The sequence below is a fragment of the Amblyomma mixtum genome, chromosome 1 (assembly GCF_055824585.1).
Source record: "Amblyomma mixtum isolate Tamu chromosome 1, ASM5582458v1, whole genome shotgun sequence".
Taxonomy (NCBI): domain Eukaryota; kingdom Metazoa; phylum Arthropoda; class Arachnida; order Ixodida; family Ixodidae; genus Amblyomma; species Amblyomma mixtum.
In genome coordinates this window covers 312,757,926-312,774,676 of record NC_143012.1, presented here as the reverse complement: position 1 = coordinate 312,774,676, position 16,751 = coordinate 312,757,926, and the positions used below count along the sequence as shown (strand labels likewise).

The following is a 16,751-nucleotide window of genomic DNA, read 5'->3' as shown; positions in this document are numbered from 1 at the left end:
ACAAATTAAACATGGAGAAGCACATGTTTTGTGACCCATTGCAAAATGATTAAAAAGCAGCACCAGGGTCCTTTGATAGCATTTCTTACTGGGCACAAAACTTCCGGAAAAACTTCATTAGAGAAAGAAGCGGCCACTATGAGAGGTGCCAGTGTAATTTCATCATCATCATCAGCCTGACTATGCCCACTGCAGGGCAAAGGCCTCTTCCATGTCTCTCCAATTACTCCAATGATTCCTGTCCTTTGCCAGCTGTGGCCACCGTATTCCCACAAACTTTTTAATCTCATCCGCCCACTTAACTTTCTGCCGCCCCTTGCTACGCTTGCCTTCTCTTGGAATCCACTCCGTTACTCTTAAGGACCAGCGGTTATCTTGCCTTTGCATTACATGCCCTGCCCAAGCCTATTTCTTCCTCTTAATTTCTACTAGGATGTCATTAACCTGCGTTTGCTCCCTCACCCACTCTGCCTGTTTCAGTTAGGAGGCAGCAAGTTGCTGTCCTGCAAGCTGCTCTCAAGGCAGGTACTATCGGGGACAAAAGTGGTATACTCCACGCGGCGGGAGCCGGAGCAACGGAAAACTGCGTTGCAACGCCATCTACAGGCGCCATCTCGGACCCAGGTAGCCAATCTGTGACCTTTATTATCAGCAGGCATGTCGCTTGGCTCGTTTCAATGTTTCAAAAATGTGCTGCTTCCACGACAAGATAGCCACGCGCGCGCGGGCATTTGATCGCATCATGACGATGCAAGCGCTGGCTCTCAAGCCATATCTCGAACGCGCGTTGAAAAAAAGAAATCACAAAATGAAAAGAGGGCTACTGCTGCAGCGCCGCTCGGCATTTTGGCGAGCGAAAGCACGAAACATTGAAACGAGTCAAGCGACATGCCTGCTGATAATAAGGGTCACAAATTGGCTGTCTGGGTCCGAGATGCCGCCTGCAGATGGCGTTGAAACGCAGTTTTCCGTTGCTCCGTCTCCGCTCGCGTGGAGTATACCACTTTTGTCCCTGATAGTACATTGCATACGGACAGGGACTGCTGTGCTAGGAGTGCCACTACAAAATGAGTTTGTTAAATAATTAAGTTAAATAAAGCTACGCAAACAATGAAATACAATTATGCAGTACAACATACTAACTTTCCTCACACTCATTTATGCTCATGTTCGACACTTTCGTAGTGCATTTGTGCATGCCCTACAAAAGAACCCAGAAGTCCATGACCGCTGAGTCCAGTGAGTCCAGAAGTCCAGTGCCATGTGCCATGTGTGTGAAAGATGCTGAACTCTCTCGAAATAGAAGGCTGTGGCTACCAATCAATGCGGAGACACAGCACACTATAGGCGGTGTGAAAAGCTCTTCCATGCCATTATGCAAGGAGTATTATAATCAGTAAGAAAGTATTAAAAGACCCTGGTATAGTGCACAATTTCGACAAACAAGGGAAGCATCTCCCTGAATGTAGTATTTAATTATAGCCATACAGTTGCTACATCAAATAGTGAAGTCATAACTACATCAAAAGTATCATTTTCTGGTAAATCTAGGAAACTGAATAATAATTGCACTGCAAAAAGAAATAAAGAAATTGTAAAATATACTATTCCATTCACTGTGACCATGCAGCATGCACAATATCTGAAGGCATAATATTTCTTGAATCAACTGGCAGTTATGTCCTGTTCACAGTTACACAGGGTATAGCTAGGAGCCAGCTGAACAAAGTGATGTGAAAGGTACCATGATTCCCTTGTAAAATAGGGTCCACGGTAGCGTATTACCTCTTCTTTCCTTCGCACAACCTGTACAACTAGATGACACAAATCCTGTAATGGTGTTTTTCCTTTTCAGCTACTACTATCTTCCAAACCCAAACAGAACTGAGATCTCATACAGGGTTGAGCAACACCTCAAGTGTTCCCCCCGAAGTGATTTGTCCTCTGCTTTAGTTTATATAAGATTTAAAGCCAATCTCTGCTTTTCATCGTAAAATAGAGCAGAGATTTTCAATATTTTTTTTTCTTAACAACAGGCAAACAAAATTCTTAGAATGCTGTGCGGTCCCAAAGCCAGCTACAATACCCAAGGTCAGCTATATTTATTGCATGCTGCTCCGCTGAAACTTCTTTGCACTAAATCAAGCTTCACTCCAAGAAATAGAGCCTTAAATACTAAATTTTCAGACTTGACTTCAGGCATAACATTTTTACTGATAACAACTACAACAACAAAAAAAACTGCACTGCTAAAAGATCACACTGTGAACAAACTGACATGTCCATCAAGAGAGCAAAATAAAAATAAACCTGGTTTAGGCAGACCCTCACAAATGAGACTGCGATAATTAGGTTAACTTATAATATATAGCATAAAGCATACATGGTGAACTCGTATTTGTTGAGAGATTAGTTCTCCAACTTCACATGTAAACAAAACCTGAGTACTAACACAAAGAAATTCTGCAAGTGTCAGCACGACCTCAAACAACTGTTCATTAATTGAAATTTTGGGTGACTAGAAAAACAATGCATGGTGAAGGAAAATACCTTGAAAAGCATTCATATTGTGTTACTTCTGCTAACGGAGCCAAAATAGAGAGAAGAAGCTACAAAACAACAATGCTGACGTAAACAAAGCTCGTTGCCATAAACACAGTAAACAAGAGAGTTTGCTGCTACTGTAAGTATCGCTAAGTACACACAGATAAACTTTTTTGCAAAAATAAATTGGTCACCTCTTCACAGATGCTTGTTGCATATCAAAATCTTGAGTTACATAGTCATACAAAATAAGTAGCAGCAAGGTTAAGAATTGCACGCAGTTGGCCATGTGAACTTCTTCAAGGCCATAACAATTATAACATATCAAGTAAAAAATAAGATGAACTAACAATACGAGTAGGACTACTTGACGTCATGACATCGCATCAACGCCATTGATGACCAGAACACTACTGCTCATTTGAGTAAAAATATTTTGCATACAAAATATGACAGCCTTGGATTTCTACCCACGGACTGAAAGCAGGGGTGAGGTGAGTCATGCAGTGCAAGTAAAATTACCATACCTGCTGCTTTGTCAAAAATGAACTGAACTCCTCAAAAGACAAACTCTGTTGAGCCAATTTTACTGACGTGATGAACAGTCTGTAAATCGTCGCTTAGTTTCCCAAAGGTGCAATGTAAAGAACACAACATGTGCACATTGGTCAACATAAAACTTAAGGGGGGACACTGGTCTTGAAAAGAAAATTTTATTAATTTAGTCATAGTTATGAAATTTTCAGGGCACATGTATTTTTGTGCGCTGATTCTAGGTATGTCATTTAATTTCATGTAAAACAATTCCATGAGCACTTATGCAATTTTTATGCAAGTATTTTGCGGAGAGTTTTCAAGAAAATTTGCTGCAGGAAACTCGCTGAAATGTATGCCATTGGGTTCTCTTGACACCAAGGAATACAATAAGGGTAAAATTATCATCCTGGCTCTCATAGAACTTGAGTAATAGGGTACTGAAGCTGCCACTTCACACACAGGAATACACATTTTCCTTCTCATTTCTGAAACGACAACTTCAAAACTCTATAACTTAAGTTCTATGATAGGCAGGAAGACAATTTCACCCTTACTGTATTCCTTGGTGTCAAGAGAACCCAATGGCACACATTTCAGCGAGTTTCCCGCAGCAAATTTTCTTCTAAACTCTCCGCAAAATACTAGCATAAAAATTGCATAAGTGCTCAAGGAATTGTTTTACATGAAATTAAATGGCATATTTAGAATCAGCACACAAAAATACATACGCCCTGAAGATTTCGTAACTGTGACTTCATTAATATAAATTTTTTTTTCAAGACCAGTGTCCCCCCTTAATAGTGCTGTACCCACTAACATCCCACAACTAGAAGGGGCCAATCGGTCTGTGCCCTGTGGTACACTGTGTAAGGAAAGTGACTGCAGCAACGAGAGCAAGGTCATAAAAGGAAAGCCGACAGGAGAATCAAATCCTTGCATTTGACATCCATTTAGACACATTCCGCTTTTTCAACCCGACGACTGGTTTTTTCAGGTGCACGGGAATTGTACACTTGTTTAGGAGAAGTTAGGCAAATGTTCACCCATCTGAACAACGAGCAGCAGTTGTTGCAGAGTACGACAAAACCCACAACAGTTGAACAGGCAACTACAGGCTTTGCATGCACGCATTCTGAAATAATTTCTTAGAGTGCTTGATCAATATCTCAAGGCAAACCCGTCTTTGTTAAAGCTTATTTCATTAATAGCTTACCTTTACAACTGGGCATTTCAGCCACTTCTATTAAGCTTCTTCTGATAAGCTGAACATATGCACGGGGTCCCATGAGGCTCAACTTAAAGACAGTCTACTGTGGAGTCATCTCTGCAATGACAGCATAGCGGCAACCCAAAGTTTTACACCAGCAGACTGAATAAATATATTATTTAAATAGTACAGAACAACTTGAGCAGTGAGTATTTATTTGACTAACTAAAAGGATAAGTAGTCACATTCATGTAAATAAGTGTTAAAAATACCCACAGTACTAGGTATCTCACAACTATACCTTCAATGTCCAACCTCAAAATATGCGAGAAAGGACAAAGCTGCAAGCTGAAAAAACATCCTTCGTGCCGTTTTTTTCATGGTAAGCTAAAGGGTCAACTGAGAATTTCCTGGTATGCTAAGCTCCTCAAGTAAAGCCCTCAACCGGGGTCCCCTGAGGTATCTGTAATAAATAAATAAATAAATAAATAAATAAACAGCATCAGACTTCAGTTTCTATGTGTGTCCACGCATCTGACTTGATGAGCATGCAGGAGTTATATGCACTGTTAGGCAATGCTTCTGCAGAGCGTGGAATGTTGCTTCTCACAGGGAGATACAGAGAAGCGGGGTAGGAGTAAAAACAAAAATAAACAAAACATAGCAATAATAATAAAAAGAATATAAACACCCCACAAATAAAGGAGCTGCAAAATAAAAAAAAATATGGCAGCCTAAGCATCCTTTCAAGATGAAAAGCAAAGGGACAATCAAACTAAACAATCACAATTTTTTTTTTTAGTTAGGTTTCCACAAGCCACACTGCAAATCTGCCTGTCTGCAAAGTAAGTGACATCCTTGTATGTACCAGTAGACAGTTCACTTCACACTCAAATGCGAAGATAAATTTGCCACCCAGTCCCACTATCACCGCACAGGCCAGCATTTTTCTCTTTAGAAAAGAGCTGCACTACATGCCTGCCATGACAGGTGGTATAGTAAAGGAACATTGGCAGTTCTTTTTTGTGTGTTTGGAAAGTACTAGAAAATTCCCACCGCAAAAAATGACTCTTCTGCTAGAGGAGAAGGCCTTGCACCCTAGCTACACCACTCCTCGTCCAAAAATGAGGCCTCCCTGACTTAAAATGTACAATGCGAGGCCAGCTGTCGGCAATTGTGTTGATGTCATGTGATCTACCAGGTGATCAATAGCTACCGAGGAAATTGCCGACTGGTTTCACCGGGAAAGTGAAAGTTGCAGTGAGGTGCAGCCAAAGAGCAACTCCGACCTGAAATGCTTTGTAGCACCCATGCAACCAGCAAGTGTGTGCTAGACTGCTGCATGTTACACCTCTCGCACCTTCTAATATGCCAACTCCCTAGTGCCTTTACAGTGGTGCTGAAGAAATTGTTTGCCTTCACTGCGTCACCACCGCAAAATATTTAGCCCATTACACTTCTAGAAAAAGAACTTGCACCCGCTGATGGTTCTTTAAGCAAGAGCACTCAGTGATCTCATTGTTCCGAAGCACAAAAAGTGCCTGATAAGGTTCCTTATCATAAAAAAAAGCACAAAGAGAGATGTCACTGAATGTGCCCGTTCACAGTGTCTTGAGCAGGTTACTTCACGAGACACTCAATCCGCACTCACTCCACATGAAAAGACACTCAGGCCAGGCAGTTAACACTCACAGCACTTACTGCTTGGTTCCATACCCAAGTGCAAGACCTGCACGTGCATGAAAAGACGTGAACGAGCCTCGCAATACAAAACTGCTAAGAAGCATTAGTGTTGGGGCTGGCCACTGCAGATGAGGAAATCAGAGCGGCCTGGGAGTGTGCAAACCGTACACCTTCCGGTCAATGGGTGGCACATGGTTGGTCGCTGAGGGCCCCCAATCGTGCAGGCCCCCCGTGAAGGACACCCGGTGCGTCAGCCGGTGGGCGATGGAGAAGCCCCCACTGCCCTCAAGCTGGGTGAGAACGATGATCACTTGCCTGCATGGAGAAATTAGGCTACCCTTCACTATCTGTGCTCATTTCTCCCAGGGTTCCAGTCAGTGTCTGAACACAATTTAGAGAACGCAACCGTGACAAAGACAGCAAATTATGAAATTATGCTTTAATCATCATTAGCCTGATTACCAACCAAGTCAAAGGTAGTCCTGCCCTACATTCCCATCTTTTATTTCTGGTAAAAAGAATAGCACTACTGCACCTCTTGTTACGCCACTTTTAAACCTGCATTAGATGGCCTGAGAGCAGGACAAAATGTAGAACTACAGTACAAAAAAACACCAGAGGAATGATACTGCTTGCTGAATGAGCAATTCCAGCTCTAAATCAATGCAGAAAATTGTATGCAGTGTAATCTAATCACGCAAAATTTTGTGGTGAAACTTTGACACTAGCTGTGCATGGGCACCCTCACAAGGGTGCCCTCACCTTCATCATCATGAGGGTTTCCTTTGGTGAGCTGAGGGTGGGGAAGTATTTTCACAGAAAAATTATGGGGGCACTTAATTATCATTTATGCAATGACACTGCATTAGCATTGGGTCCTCTTGCTTTTAATTGCTTCTCTTCATATTTTCTTATACACTTTCCCATGTATTTCTTTGCTCATTAAAGGTACTTTGCTCAATGTTGCTGAGCAACTTTACTGTGTCCTTTGCTGAGTAGTCATTAGAGGTCATTTTCAGATGGAAAGTGTACACAACTCTACAGTAACCCGACACTTTTTCTTAATTTTTTGGCCTGCCCCTCCTCTCCTCTACAAGTGGAGAGGGGGATTTCCCTACTTTTCCACCTGCCAACCATGACATGTGGCAGGTGGCAAGTGTACATAACACTACGCCATGGGGCTTCTACTGCGTGGATGTTCTAATGCTAACAAATTAAAATCCGTGAGGGCGAGTGCGAAGGAGGGCAGAGACGGCAAGATGAAAGTGGAAGTTCAGAACTACACTCCATGACAACTTTTCTTGGCAATGCAGCCAACGCTACAGTGCCGAAACACGCCCTCTCTCCCTAACCTGCGAAATACAGTGCCCAGTTACAGTTCATATTCTTTTCTTAACACACATTATAACCATAGTACTCACTGCTCATAACTGTGACGCTCATGATAGTCCATCCAGCTGATTCATCAAGTAAAGTTTGAAATCTTTCCAGGGTTTTCTAATGACGTGCCCTACGTTCGAGTGCAGAGAAAGACAGTGCAGACCCATGCCCACATGTATGGTACTATCAAATTCCAAGGACGAAAAAGACATTAGAGAGTTTTCACACAACAGAGAAGAACTAGCGTAGATGTACACCGGATTAGCGGAAACCAGCAACACACGGGCAGTAGCAGACGCACACCCGCTATGGTGGATGCAAAATTAGCCTCCCGTAATCCAGTATACGTGTGTGCTAGTAGGTTTCCACTCTGCCAAAACTCTCTGTTTTTACTAGCATTGCGGCACAGAGTTGCAGTACAGCAATGCTACAATAACGTCTCGCATTTTACAACATTATTTGGCAGACGAAGGCAACCACTGTAGATCTAGCATCAAAATAAAGCAGCAGCTGAACCATATCAGGCGGAACTATCACTTGCACCGCCTTGCATTGTACAAGGTGTTAAAGAACAAAACACTGTTCTGCTCTGCATAAAACAGGAATGTCTGTTGGTTCATTCGTCTCTTTGGTGAGGCATGTAACCCCCGTAATAGTGCGCATGATTTCATTAATGAAATTGCTTGCAAGCATTAACATTCCTGGAGCCTAAAACACTGAAGTAAGCAAACCTGCTAGCAGCCCAGCCCTGCAATGAGCTTACCCGAAGAAGGAAGCAGAGTGTGCAACAACTGCTGCTCGTACTTTCTCAGGCTAGGCACGTACTAAATAACGTTTAATTTCCAGAGTGTCTTCCTCACTTTTGCACTATTAAGTTTCTCCTCTCAGCTGTACTTGTGTAAAGAAAGCCGTGCCAAGGAGAAAGAAGGCTTAATGTCTTTTCTTAAAGCTGTTAATTCAATCTGAGAGCATTTTTTTTCTATAAAATCTATTGGTGGCGTGACAGGCATCATATTATATGACAGAATAAGAGCGCTGCGGTTCAGCTTTAGGCGGCTTTTGATGCATTTACTGGTGGTATGAGCAAAATCGCCAAGCACCTTGAGCTGTTCAAGTTCCTGTTGACGTTTTTCCTGTTGCCTAACTGTGCATAAAAATGTTTTCCTGCAAACCCACATGGCTGTTCGAACATTTGGCCACATGAGAGGTGCTCAGTGCACGTGCTGAAGGTTCCCACAATGCAAATTGCCAGTTGTTGGCACGCGACAGTTGCAACAAAAGTCGTGTACAACTATCCCAAAGCAACATCTATAACAAAGAAATCACAAGGCCCCGTTGACTTTGTTACAACCGGATTTTCTGCCATACAGTTGAGCCCACTTATAACAGCTGCAGTTATAATGAATGCTCGCTTATTATAAATGAAAGTGGAGATACTGCCAAAATATGTATTAGGGCTATGGCGCTGCACCTCAAACAAAACAAGCAACTGTGGCCACACCATTCGGTTATAACGAACGAGGAGGCGCCGCAAACTCACCCCCGCAGTTGAAAAACGTGCGCTTCCCATCAGCATGCGTCAACCAGCTTCCATGATTTCTCCCAAAGAAAGTCTTAGCCCCCTAAGAAAACAACTAAAAAGGACTGCGTTGAAACTGCAATTAACACTGCTGTGCCCCTTAATGCCTCTGCTGAAACCTCTTTAATACTGGCAGCACTCTTTTTGGGAAAAACAGGGCAAGTTCTCTGTAGAAAATTTAAACAGCCAGCTCCCTTTAAGCGCTGCTTTTTGGGCTGGTTACACACCAGCCCAAATTACACATGCAGGGTGACTACGAATCCAGTGCAGGTGTTGTACTGTAAAGCCCCACTCATAGCAGTGCTCACCTGTGCAACGGGGGGATGCTGTCAACAGTCCTGAGTGTGGCTCTGGTCGAGACAACGTTGACGCTCTCAGAGCAGTCACAGATCACTTGGACAAAGCGGTCAGGTAGCCGGTTCTCTACAACAACCACCAGGCCTGCCCAGCCCTTTGTCAGGTAGTACGCAGTCATGCCTTCTCGTCCCTGGGCACATATTTTGTAAAGGTAAGAGCCATGATGTGGCAAGGACACTTAGCCTGCCAAATGCTGAAGAAGACAATAATGCAAGCCTGCAGACCCCTGGTAGGACAGATACCTGGCATAACCTCTAGCATAGTAGCGTAGTAGTAATTTATTTGTTCGAAGACAGGGTAAATTTGCGACATCTAAATGTGTACAGGTAGCACAAGAACCAAAGCCTGAAATACAGCTGAGCCCACTTACAGCGGCCGCAGATATAATGAACGCTCTCTTAATATGAACAAGGGCAGTGCCATCGTCAAAATATACCTTCCGGCAACAGCACTGTGTCTCAGATACAATGAACAAACATATTCGTACCGCTCGGTTAGAGCGAACAGGCAGGAGCTGGAAATTCTCCGCAGATGTGGAAAAACTAGCGCTTCCCAAAAACCGAAGAGCACCTCTAAGTCCACGTGATATTATCCCGTAAAGGATGTTACGACCAAAAAAAAAAGAACATGAAAACGATGCCATTGAAACTGTAGATAACTGCTGAGAAAGAAGGGTGATGACTTAAAAGATCAATCAATGCATGCATGTACACTGGCTGGATAAAGCGTTTACAGTAGAAGGAGAACAATGTGGAGGGTGCAGAGAAGTGCAGCATTGAAAGAAAAGCTACTGCACACGGTCGGTGATCAACCAAATGCTGTGATCTGACAAGTCTGAATACGAGTTTGAAGTGGACTTGTACTACTAAAGCCAAAAAAAATACAGTCAAATAAAAGTGGCGTTTATTTCATGAAAAAGTCCACTGTGCTGCTTTCCAAGCTCTCCAGCATAGTCATGTGGCCCTGGCTGAGGCCCTTGCTCCAAATGAACTGCTTCAGAAGCACAATAATGATGATGATTCATGACAACTGCTTAGGCTTTCCTGGCCCAGCAGGTCAAGTGGCACATGTCACCTGTTCAATCGGCTACCTCTCCTGCAGTGGGCAGGCCAGCAGCAGTATCGGCAACATGCTCAGCAACCATTTTTGTCTTGCTCTACAGATTTTGGCGGCCCTTCTGTGCGGACCAGTTCCACCGCGTGGCTACGACCCAGTGGCTACGTCGTCTGACCTGGTCAACGAGCCCTCGCATCGCGGGAATGAATGGTGGCCCAGCGCCTACGCATCAAGGGCAATCGACGTGGATGTGTTCAGTGAGCCGGCATCGGAAAATCTGGCTCGTGCCAGGTGCCAGGCGATTACATTGCTTTCCGTTCCGCAACTGACAGCGCATCGCTTCATCTCGACAACTGTGACGTCACATCACATGGCTCAGCAAGCCCCTTTAAAAGAGCGAGCAACATCGACTTTCTTCAGTGGGCAGGCCAGCAGCAGTATCGGCAACATGCTCAGCAACCATTTTTGTCTTGCTCTACAGGTTAGTAAAAACGTTTCCATGTACTGTTATCGTAGTGACAACCGGTTTCTGTTGCTGCTGCCCTGCCCACAGTGTTTCAAATGTATTCTGGTGCACATTGCTTTATTGCCTACTAACCTACTTCTTTCGGGCGATATTGAGACAAACCCGGGACCAACTGAGAAGCAATTGCTGTCGGAACTGCTAGACGGCCAAAAGAAAGTGCAAGGAACTATTGAAGGAATTATCGACGGTCAGAACGAAATAAAAGAGCAAATGGTTACACTAAACAACAGAATAGATAGCATTGAACAACAGTTGTCCAAACTAGGCACGCTGACAAAACAAGTAAGCGAAATAGAAAAAACAATAGCAGATTTTGACAGCCAGTTGTCCTTTCTGATGAATAAGGTGGACGACTTAGAAAACAGAAGCCGTCGCAATAATCTTATAATTTATGGTTTAGAAGAGTCAGAAAACGAGACGCTTGAAGAACTTGAAAACACAGTGAAAGACGACATAATAAAAGAGAAGATAGGTATAACACCTACAGGTATAGAAAGACTTCATAGGCTTGGGCGTAAATCCAGTGACAGATCTAGACCGGTTATCATAAAATTTCTTGACTATCGGGAAAAGGCATCCATTTTACAAGCAGCCTACAAACTAAAAGGATCGTCGTACTCTATCTCGGAAGACTTCTCAAAGCGCGTGCGTGACTTACGTAAACTTTTGTGGGACAGCGCAGCGGAAGAAAAAGCAAATGGCGCTAAGGTAAAGCTGGTCTTTGATAAAATTAGCATTGATAGTGTTATGTTTGCTTGGGATGCCCAGAAAGGAGAGCGTGTCAGATTGGTCAATAAGAAAAACAACTGACAGAAAAAGCATGATCCTACATCCTTGAAAATCTTAAACATTAACTGCAGAAGTGTAATCAATAAAGTAACCGAGCTTGAAGGGCTCCTTTTTACTAACGATTCAGACATTGCTGTGCTAACCGAAACATGGTTACATGATGCAATTTTCGACAGTGAATTCGTGCCTACTGGTTACAATGTACTCCGGAAAGACCGTACTGGAAGAGGTGGCGGCGTCTGTATGATATACAAGAAATCATTACGAGTTTTAAGGATGCCTGATGTGCCTAATGTAGAGTGCATTTTCAGTAAAACATATTGTGGTACAATCAGGTACATTATAGGTGTGTTGTACAGGCCCCCTTCTTCTTCCATATCGGTTTTAAATGATTTGAAAACTTACATGAACACATATTTAAAACCTGGCGATCGGATAATTCTAGCTGGCGACTTTAATCTGCCTAATATTGACTGGCGCACGATGTCCCTCAAAAACCATAACGACAAAACAGGTGATGCCATGTTGGACATAGCATTTGCATTTGATTTATCCCAACTTGTTGACGAGTACACCAGGGTACACGATAGCGCTAAATCTATACTGGACCTTTTCTTCGTAAGCGGATCTATTAGTACTAAAACAAAATGCGAAATAATCCCAGGAATCTCCGATCACCAGGCCGTGTTCCTTACCTTATCTGATGCCGCTATTGACAGGCATCCAAAGCAGTCATGTTTTCCTAACTTCTCACGCGCTGATGACACATCAATAATCGATACCTTATCCTTTTATTTTGATAGTTTTTCGAAGTCTACCGCAAATGTAGACGATCTGTGGATTTCTTTTAAGGATCTGGTTATGATGTGTATTAACCGTTTTGTGCCAAGCATTGTTAAAAAGACAAAACGTGACAATCCCTGGATTTCCCGCACTTCAATACAAATGCGTAGAAAATTAAAAAAGTTGAAAAAGAAAAGGCAAGCAGTTGTCCAACCTGAAGGCCTGCTGGATAAAATTTCCGCTCTGTCAAGTCAACTACGAGGACAGGTAGCACTTGATAAAGAAAATTATTTTGGCGATTTGTTGCCTAATTTTATAACTAGCTCACCTGAAAAATTTTGGCGTACAATCTCACCAGTATCTAGGGATTCTCATGCATTTGAAATCAATGGCACATTAACACATGACGGAAAGGTAATATCAACCGCCTTTAACGAATACTTCAAATCCGTTTTTACTAAGGATAATGGCATACAACCTGTGTTCGAAACATGCTTACCTCCGATGCCTGATCTTGTCATCAGTGAACAGGGTATAACTAAAATGCTTTTGAATCTTAACGTAAAAAAATCCCTTGGGCCTGATAAAATACCCAATGCATTCCTAACGAGGTATGCAGAATGGGTGTCCAAGTATTTGTTTATAATTTTTTCTAGGTCTCTAAACGAAGGACAGGTTCCGGGCGACTGGAGGACAGCCAGAGTTCAACCAATTCATAAAAATGGAAACAAACAGTACATTAATAATTACCGACCGATTTCATTAACATCGACAGTTTGCAAAATTATGGAACACATAATACACACCCACATTTCCCATTTTCTTGAACAACACAATTTTATTACAAATTTCCAACACGGATTCCGGAAAGGTTATTCTACTTGTACCCAATTAGTTCAGACTATACACGATTTTGCGAATGCTATTAACAATAGTAGCCAAACAGATGCCATTTTTATGGATTTCGCCAAAGCATTTGATAAGGTCTCTCACAAAAAACTGCTTTCCAAAATTAATAGCACACTCAGAAATAACAAAATCATTAATTGGATTTCAGCATATTTGAGTAACCGTCAGCAATATGTCTCTTTTGGGGAACATTCCTCTCAAACTGTTTTTGTTGACTCTGGCGTCCCTCAGGGCTCAGTGCTTGGGCCACTCTTGTTTATCATTTACATTAACGACATCGTGAAAGACATTCCTGTTAATATTAAACTATATGCGGATGATTGTGTGCTATACTCCGAAATTAAAAACATGTCAGATCAGGTAAAACTTAATGAGGCTTTTCAGAAAATTAATGCCTGGTGTGATGCATGGCAGATGCCTATCAACTTTCAAAAAACCGTGTATATGAGAATCACTCACAAGAAAAGTCCACTGATGTTCCAATATTCATTTGATAACAATATTCTTTCCGAAGTCTCACACTACAAATATCTAGGGCTATGGATTACTAACAACCTTGACTGGACTAAACACATTGATCAAACTGTAAATAATGCAAACCGTAAACTTTTCTTTCTTAGGCGTGCATTGAGACTTTCCACACCCCGAGTTCGGCTTCTAGCGTATAAATCGATTGTCCTTCCAATACTAGATTATGCGGCAATAATCTGGGATCCATTCACCAAAACAAACGTAAATAAAATTGAAAAAATACAAAAGAAAGCAGTACGTTTTGTTTACAATAGCTATGGACGCACATCAGTAAGTGACCTCTTAAACAGGGCTGCTTTAATATCTATAACCGAAAGGAATCGCGTTGCTCGACTAAAGTTCTTATACCAATTGGTCAAAGGTCATTTTAAAATTAACATTGATGGACTAATATCCTTCTCTTCAGGTTATTCTACAAGACAACGTCACAATCTTACAATCACCCCTTTCACCCAGCGTAATAACTGCTTTAAATATTCCTTTTTTCCGCGAACAGTAACGGAGTGGAATCAACTTACTAACGATGAAGTCCTACAGCTATCTGTAACATCATTCATCGGCAACCTCAGTGCACAATAATGTCCTCTGTCATGCATTCCCGTTTCCCATTTTTTTATGACCTGATTTTAATATTGTGATCGTTTTGGTGCTCTTTCTTCATTTAATTAATTCCCTGTTGACCATGTTCACTGATGACTTGATAGTAGTGTATTTATATGCCCCAAACCTTATTGTACTTTTTTGCTGTGTTACGTCATTGAGCCTTTCATTTTTGCTGTTGTGTTTTTGTTGCTTATTATTAATTTGTGGCCTTTGTACTTTTTTTTTCTTAATATTTGTACTTACCTATATTCTGTATGCTCACCCTGCGAAAATCCCTTCCTGGGATTGCAGTATTAATAAATAAATAAATAATAAAAATTGCTACCACATGCAGGCAGCACGCAGACAACACTCAGAGCAGCTGGTACAAATGCATTGATACCTTATGTGCGCACATATGCTGCATGGGCCAGGAGTGCTCACATGATCAGACGGCTGTAGATTTGTGGCAGTACATCACTGATGCACATATAGCCGGATGTCTCTTGGAATGACTTTGCTTGTGCAGATAATGATGCCTACAAGCAGAGCTGTGCGCTGGCAAAGCCAGTGTACATAAAACATGGGCACTCCACGACCACCAGGAATCTGATCAAGAAGCAATGTTAAGGCCCGCCTACCCCCAGCTGTCGTAAAACACTTCATCCACGGTTGGTTAGACTGCATCCCTAATGCACATTGTTGTCTGCAAGAGTCTTGGCAAAGAGCACATGTCCGCGCTGGAGAGCGTGAATAGTGCCCTGATTCGTCCTGCTTTGAAGAAACAGACATGGATAACACCACTTTTTAAATAAACGAATGCCATATTTGTCCAAGTTAGTTTTCTGGCTTTGATATGGGAGGTTCACTTATAGCAAACTTTAGGTACAACGAATACAATTTGCGTGACCATCAGGTTCATTATAAGTGGGCTTGATTGTACGCTGATATGAAAAGAAGAAACTCACACAAACAGTATAAGTTCACATTATGGACAGAACATGATAGGTGTCCTTGGATGAAGACGACAGGTGCCAGTTTATTTTGTGCTTTGGCACTTAGTGCTTTCACTAGCTCTCCAGTTTTCCATAACCCACAAAGTACACTTCTCTTGAGTGCGAAGAAATGAGAAAAAAAAACTCCCAGTGTACCAATGAAAGCAAAGAGCCAGCCTTCGCACCTCGTGTCTCCGTCCTTTGGCTACGGTCAGATTGATGATGGCATCAGCCAGTACGTTGGCGTGCGGGATGACTGTCTCGACGAGTAGCCGCTTGGAGCTGTGAATGGCCAGCAGAAACTTTGGGTACTGGTCAATCTTTGTGAGGCTTGTGTGCCAGTGGTTGAAGGCGAGGCAGACCACCATATAGGAGCCTGGGTCTAGCACCGCATTGCAGCCGACAAAGCTGCGCACCTGCCGTTTTGAATGCTTCACTAATGGGCCCACCAGACCTGCGGCAGGGTCCTGTGCCCGGAACACCACCACGCACAGGTCCAGCTGGCAACGCCGGGAACGCTCGGCACTCCTGCAGAGGTCGTGCCCCAAACATTGCATGCAAACCTTGTATTCTTGACACGCAAGCCTAAATTTCATTCCTTGGTGCAAGACCAGGTTCATTAGATGACTTCATTTTTTCTGCACTGCACGCAGATAACTATGGTGGAACACTTTAAACACAACACTGACCATGGTAACAAAATTTAATTCTGCAGAAAGATGCCCGTCTATTTTTGAAGTAATTTCTGCCATGCTGCACTACTGCAGGTTTTTATACAGCTTCTCAAGACATCCTTTAACTAAGTGTATTTGCTGATGTTTAAGAAGACGTAAGTCATCTTTACATTTCCAACATTTTTTTTTGTTTTTTTTTTATTTGAAAGAGTCCCCAGTCGTGCTAAAAAGCTAGCCCGTGGTCGCGTTTCATCTACAGTGCCCCAACAAAAGCCCCTATGATACAATAATGAAGGATTTTGAGGGATTGAAAATAATGCGAGAAAACGACGGACAAAACCATGTAAAAGCCCTCCAAAATCCAGAAACAGCATAGTACAAAAAAAAAAAGTCAGTGAAGAAATTGGTGCATGAGCCCAACCTCTGGCCTTCCTGGAAAAGCCCGAACTCCACCTCGGTGCCCTCGAGGACAGTGAGCAGAGTGACAGCCTGGCTGTCCTTGTCCGTCTGGGGGGGGAGAACGCCCTGCAGACGAACCTCATTCCAATCGGGTCGCACTTTGCAGATGTCGATGCAGTCGAAGAACCTGCAGAAACCGCATTGCAGCGCTTAAGCCCAT

The 16,751-nt window shown here is 42.7% G+C and overlaps 1 protein-coding gene across 1 annotated transcript in view; it reads right to left on the bottom strand.

The window, feature by feature from the left end:
- Window positions 1-3,820: 3,820 nt before the first annotated feature.
- LOC149372467 (calpain-D-like) overlaps window positions 3,821-16,751 on the bottom strand; it is a 36,641-nt gene continuing 23,710 nt past the window's right edge. The window contains exons 9-12 of the mRNA XM_089566955.1: window positions 16,554-16,718; window positions 15,644-15,986; window positions 9,239-9,417; window positions 3,821-6,286 (exon numbers count right to left, since the gene is read on the bottom strand). Coding sequence (XP_089423081.1) covers window positions 6,109-6,286; window positions 9,239-9,417; window positions 15,644-15,986; window positions 16,554-16,718 — 865 coding nt within the window. The 3' untranslated portion in view covers window positions 3,821-6,108. The remainder of the gene's footprint in view (window positions 6,287-9,238; window positions 9,418-15,643; window positions 15,987-16,553; window positions 16,719-16,751) is intronic.